General features: G+C 37.5%; 1 protein-coding gene, 1 long non-coding RNA gene and 1 pseudogene across 2 annotated transcripts in view; all 3 read right to left on the bottom strand.

The window, feature by feature from the left end:
• LOC111740778 overlaps positions 1-5,018 on the bottom strand; it is a 9,518-nt gene extending 4,500 nt beyond the window's left edge. The window contains exon 1 of the long non-coding RNA XR_002780741.1: positions 669-5,018. This is a non-coding gene — a long non-coding RNA (uncharacterized LOC111740778). The remainder of the gene's footprint in view (positions 1-668) is intronic.
• Positions 1-5,362, bottom strand: part of MYOF (myoferlin) — a 139,345-nt gene extending 133,983 nt beyond the window's left edge. Inside the window, exon 1 of the mRNA XM_023531470.1 lies at positions 5,025-5,362. Within this exon, the coding sequence (XP_023387238.1) occupies positions 5,025-5,112 (88 nt within the window). The 5' untranslated portion in view covers positions 5,113-5,362. The remainder of the gene's footprint in view (positions 1-5,024) is intronic.
• A 673-nt stretch (positions 5,363-6,035) lies between these two features.
• LOC111740838 lies at positions 6,036-6,154 on the bottom strand (annotated as a pseudogene).
• Positions 6,155-6,570: the final 416 nt, after the last annotated feature.

The following is a 6,570-nucleotide window of genomic DNA, read 5'->3' as shown; positions in this document are numbered from 1 at the left end:
CCCTGACTGGCACGTGCTAGTAAATGGTTACGCTCAGTGTTCAGGAATATGTGAAGTGTCCCTTTGCCAAGGCTCATCCACAAAGTACCTGAGAGAATATCAACTGTAATTCTTCTGAAAGAGGGGAGATTGGCTGACTTCTGATGGTCTCTTTTAGGACCAAGAATCAATGATTTCATTGCACCAAGATGTTTGTATCAAATCTCCTGCCAGCTTGTCTCTTCCATGGCCAACATTTAAAATGAATATTCAACAATTATATGATGACAATGGAAACTAGACTTTTGGTGGTGAGAATACGGATTTCAAATTGTAATGTTGCACACCTGAAACTTATATAATGTTATAAGCCAATGTTACCTCAACAACAAAATTAAATTAAGCTAAACTAAATTAAATGTACATATTCGACATCAGTGATGTGACAGGTGTTGCAGAGGATATAAAAATCCCATGTCTTCCTGGCAGGGCCAAATCCCATAGGAATGCAGAAACTCACCAGTAAGCCCAAACCAGACAAAAACCTTTGGCACATCTTGAGGGCATGCATGGAAGATGTGTTGCGGAGGAGGGAAAGAAAAAACAAGCCACGTTAATTTATTTTTGAAAGGTAGTTGTGGCTTTATAAATAACTGAGAGCCTGTAAAATATGTTTTTGAGAAATGTACCTTTGAGAGTTCTGTGCTTCAACAGGGTGGGGCCACTTTCCTTAGGTGGTGAGAGTCTCCAAGCCCTGTTCTCCCGGAAGTGATGGGAATGACTCAGTAGATTAAATACTTTTGCCTTCCAGAGTGTTTTGTAAATTCATGTATATCTTGGAGATATTGCCAGTTCAGTGGTCACCACAATAGAGTGTCATAAGAAAGTGAGTCATAATATCTTTGCTGGTGGAAGGTCTTGCCTTTAATTTGTAAAAAAAAATGTAAAATCTGTGAAGCACAATAAAGCAAAATACAAAAAAACGAGGTATGCCTGTACAATATAGAGGTTCTATGATAGTATCAACATGGCCTGATGGTCGATTTGAGCCAGTGGGAATCATCTTGACTAGTCCTATGATGCATCCTGGGTAAATTAAGGTGCACTCGCCAGCTGCTTTCACAGATGATGGTGAATGAGATCCACTGGATCTTTCTCCCATCATACTTCACCATTCTTAAATGGAATCTCATAATTTTTCTGCTTATTTAAAAGGTTATTTTTAAAAATTTAACTGTAAATTTTCAAAGAGCAAAGCACTTTTTGCTAAGAATAGTCAGAAAAGTCCCTATTGCATAAATTATGGCCTTTGAGGATCACGACAGATCTACTTTCTTTCAGATAAGCCATTACAGCCCATTTTGCAAAAGAAGAAAAGATTCTCAGAGAGGTCAAGTGGTTTGTTCAAGACTACAAAGTTGATAAGCTCATTAGAGGAGGGGGTTCTAGAAATATCTAGGATTTCATTCCAAAAACATGTCTAAATGAAATAAGGAGTATCTGGAAAAATAAGTAATAATATGACAATTATTTGGTGACCATCTGGACAACAGCAGTAGCCATTCTACAAGACAAAGATCTGTACAAGACCTGAAGTGAGAGAAAATTCTGGCTGATTGAATGGACGATATCATAAGGACAGAATGTGAAAACTGTTATAGTTGCAACAATTATGCTCCTTAGGAGTGGCATGTTTCATCTGAATGCAATGTTGCCACATTGTAAAAGTACAATATAAAAGTGCATGAAAATTTCCTCTTAATTAATTTTTTACAAGATTTGACATAGAGAAGAGCCACAAGGAAAATGGAAGTCAAAAGCAATATCCAACAAAAGCATCTTTAAAAGAAAAGACAAGAAGAAAACACAAATACACACACATACATACACACACTAAGACCAGGGAATCTGACTTCAGAAAGATTCACAAAGATATTAACTATAAAGATGTCCACTGCAGTGCTACTGCTAACAGGAAGTACTTGGAACAACTTACATGTCTATAGCAATAAGTCAGGAAGAATTCAAATCGAACTGTTCAGAGTAGTTACCCTTAGGTAGTAAGAGTGGGGGCAAAGAAAGGATAGAGGGGTATGATGAGAATTTCCACTTTTTAGTTGTATAATCCCTTCTGGATTGTTAGTCTTATTTTTAAATGCAATATTTTCTATTTAAAATTTTTAATGTTATATTTAAAAAAAATTTTTAAGTAAAAAACCTGTTATGTTTGGGGGTATCGTAAAGTCTTAGAGTTGAGAGAGACCTTGGAGGTCTGTCTAAATCTAATTTCAGCCAGATGCAGCTTCACAGTCTGGCTGTCTGAGTGATACTCAAAGGAGAATGGTCCCCTCTGGCTCACAGGCACTTGGTCTTAAGGGAATCTGGTGCACCCCAAGAATGTGAAAAATAATATAAGCTTTGCAGTTTTCATAATGTACTCCCACACTGCTAAATATCAATGCCATTCACATAACAAGGACTCTAGTAACCTCCAAATGTTCATACCAGGTCCTGAGAAGTTCAGTAGCAATCTCGGAAGGGGTTGAACCTGAAAGACTGAGGGCAACTCGAAACCAGTTGTTTTTCAGTGCAACACATTCCCAACTACAGTGAAGCAGCAGCCTAACAGGGCCTCGCAGTGTCTATATGGCATCACCATTAACGTGCCCATTACTTGGGCATTCTTCCTACCATCTTTAAGTTTGAGAAGAATTGCTTATTGACCTTGATGCTTTATGTACTCAAGGAGCAAAATTTTACATACTTCAGTAAACACAAGCCTTCTTCGGTGACACTTTTATCTTCTGTTCGGATTTTTTACATCTTACTGTACCCCACTCTACTCTACTCCACATCATGAACTACATTTGCCTTTGTTCTCTCTGATGGACATATCATGTTATGGGTGTCCTCAGTTCTGTAAGAACTTAATCTTACTTAATTTCACACAGTGCTCAAAGTTGGGAGGCACACCTGGAAAGGGTTAGCCATCACCAGGGTTTTAAATCACTGGAAAAGACTGAAAGTTAGACAAATGCCATATTCATTACCATATCTGCTCTAGTACCTAAGGCTATGCCTTGTATATCTTGCTAAGAGCAGGTATTCAATACATGGCCTGTAAAATGACAGAATCTTAAAGCCTGAAGGAACCTCAAAGACATCATCAGTTCCCATCATCCCATAGCTGAGAAATTTGAGACTCAGGTGGTTAAAACTGAGTCATCAGATATTTAGTTTATATCAGCCAGAGTCCGGTTCTTCCTGCTCTGAGTTTAGAGTTGTTTCTTCTGTCAGGTTGCATGTCAAATGAATGAATGACTTTACCACTACAACCAAAGGAGACTGGAAAAAAGACTAGAGTTAAAAATGTAGTAAATGTGATTGTTTGGAGAGACTATATTTGCCCAATTTTAATGAAGTTTTCCACTTTCAATTGAGCATTTTATGTTTATAGCCTCAGACATAGTTTCAGTCACTTAAAATATTTGATCAATGCATATCACTCCAGGCAAAGAACAAGTCAACTTTAGATATAATGTTAAACTCTAATTCCTTTATAATCTATATGACTTGCCTTAAATAATGACGTCCCCAGACTGATCTCAACATATTTTTATATGTCTTTACATGTCAATGGTGAAGGAAACAAACATTTCATGTTATATCCCTATTATGTAATAGCTTTAAGAAAAAAAATTTTAAACCTAACGCATGTAAATGAAGTCTGATATATCATGACTACATGATATTTATTAACCAGATCCTCAAACCACATTGTCCTTTAAGAATCCAACTTATGCCCTTCGAATCTTTTATTTATTTATTTTTTAACTAGACAACTATTTGGCAGCTTTGGGTTTCATTCCTTTCATTTTCTTGCTCATCCTCATAGGTAGAGGTTTGAGAAGAGAAATAGGGAGATAAAACAGACAAAAGAAAAGAGAAAGGCATAGATTACCCAGAAACTGGAAGGGAGAAGTAAGTAGTCAAGTTCCTGGAGGAAGGGAAAAATGTGGCGAGGCGTGGTCAGGAGGCGTGGTCAGGGAACCTGTGCCCATCAAGGCTCCCACCCTCTTTGCCCTCTCCTCTTATTCTCCTTCCTCCCGCCAAGAAGCAAGATGGAAATCTTACCAATGATCTTGGACAAACAGAAAATAATAAAGCTCCTAAACCCAAATTCAGACACATTAATCCAGCCAAAACTGGAATCACTTTGCAAAGCCAAGGGAAAGTGCCATCACACCAACCACTCCTGCCCCGGTCCATGGCAATTAAATGTCATAGGAAAATAACCTTTTGGAATTACAATGGGCCTTCTAAAGATGATCTAGTCTAAACCCTCCTTGCCCGTTTTGCAGAAAAGAAAACTGCCATCCAGAGAAATGAAGTCACTTGCCCAGTGTCATTTGGCAAGACCTACTACAAGTACATCCCCAAACTTCAGACTTGCTTTGTTCAGAGCTGTTTTCCTATGAGCAACTTCAGAGGTATGAAACATAAAAAAAAAAAAAGTCCCAACTTTGGAGAGATGAAGAACAATTACATAGAGGCACAAAATAACAGGAAAACAAGCTAATCCAAAATTATAACTTCAGCTCACCTCTCAGAAGGCCATGACAAAGCTGCAAAGAGGCAGTTTAATGGAGTAATGTTACCTCAGACAATTTAATTGCACTTTTTCCTCCTTTACCCATTTCTCACAGACAGAAACAATGAAAAAAATGCATATTACTCTTATTGTGAACCAACACAGACATTTTTGATACCTAAAATTTGAGGATTAACAAATACATTTTTCTCTCCAAGGGCTTACAGAAACTACCTTATTAGAGTTAAAATAACAGGTCTCAAAGCCCTGGGGAAAATTAAATGCCTTCCACAGAAATCAGACCTTTCCCCTGACCTGCACAGGTAACAAACTCCACCTAACGCTGGAGAACCTTGGCTTCACCAGTCATCTAAACGCAGACTGAAAGAACGTGACTCCAGAAAACTAACATTCCAAAATAGAACTTGAGAAAAAGAAGAAAACTTTTCCTTACCCTTAAAAATAACAGAAACAATAGGATCCGGTTTCCCAAATTTCGTTTTGGGGATATTGCTGGCAGATTCCACAATCACACGAAGCATGGCTCTCAATGGGGAGAAAGCAAGTTTCAGCAAACGAAGTTAAGGAGACATGGGCGCTGGAGCTCCGGGCTGCACCGCCCCTGGAGAAGAAGGCTCTGACGGACTTCTGCGAGGAGGGAACAGGGAAAGGCAAGGGGTGGATCTCTGACGGGTTATTTACTGAAGCCTAGTGTAAACTGATATCCAAACTCCCAGCGTCTCCACAATGCCGCAAGCACTCACATATGAATTCGGAAAATGTGGAAGTGAAAAGGACAAAACCTCAACTAAAAATTATTATGTGTAACGAATGAAACTGGAATGGTTGTGGAGGTAATAAATGTGGGCAGGTCAGGAGACCACTAAGACTCTGCAGGCTTTAAGCAACAATTTGTGAAATCAAATTGATTTCTGCCACTGCTTTTATTCTCTTCTGAGCTTCATGTAGTTATAAAACTTGTCATTTTTTGAAAAATTTTACTTTTGCTGTTTCTTCTCTCACGCTTGTGAACACACCCACTCAGCAATTACTTACAGTTTAAAAAAAAAAAAAATTAGTTAAAGGGTGTCCCCTACTGTATGGCAGAGGAATAACTGAGTTTATTTCAAGCGATTCCAGTACGGAGGCATTAATATGGGTTTACAAAATTGTGTATTGGGGGCTGATTCTTTGCTTTCCAAAAAGATTCACCATAGGATTTCTTTAGAAATCTTAAGAGATGAAAGCTAGGCACCTTTTGTTTTTCAGGCACTCAAATTGTTAGATAAATATCTTCTCATTGATTATCTTCAACTTTAGATCCTTGTGACCAACTATTTTATACACTCTCGCTGAATTTCTTTTGCAATAGTGATTCTATTTTTAAAAATCTGTGCTTTTCTTTATAGTTTTTATGCAAAAAGAATTGTTTGTTTGTTTGTTTGTTTGTTTGTTTGTTTTTAAATGCCTACAGCACTTGGTCTTCCTAGGTGATCTCCCATCCAAGTACTAACCAGGCCTGACCCTGCTTAGCTTCTGAGATCAGCCAGGATCAGGCATATTCAGGGTGGCATGGCCATAGACCAATATGAATAATTTAGATTTGCTTGATTATGACCTTTATATAATCATATAACAGAATGTACATATACACGCACATACATATATTCATACAATATGAATTTTTTGATATATTATGACATTTATAGAAACAAAATTATATTATACTGATTCCTTTATGTTTTGCCTCTTTATATTACATTATATTACATTATATTGTGATTCATCCATGTAACACTACTTTGTTTAATTTCATTGCTACATGGCATTTTGTTGTATGAGTGTACCACATTTTATTAATCTATTCTACTCTTGATGGACATTTGGAATATTCAGAGTATGGGGCTATTACAAACAGGTTTATTCTGAACATGCCTATACATGTTTCCTGCTACAAATGTGCATGAGGACATTTAGGGTCTACTCTATGAGTGGAATCG

Source organism: Pteropus vampyrus, unplaced genomic scaffold (assembly GCF_000151845.1).
Source record: "Pteropus vampyrus isolate Shadow unplaced genomic scaffold, Pvam_2.0 Scaffold68, whole genome shotgun sequence".
In the NCBI taxonomy this organism is placed as follows: Eukaryota; Metazoa; Chordata; class Mammalia; order Chiroptera; family Pteropodidae; genus Pteropus; species Pteropus vampyrus.
Note: the sequence above shows the minus strand (reverse complement) of the source record. Positions and strands in the feature narration are given on the sequence as shown.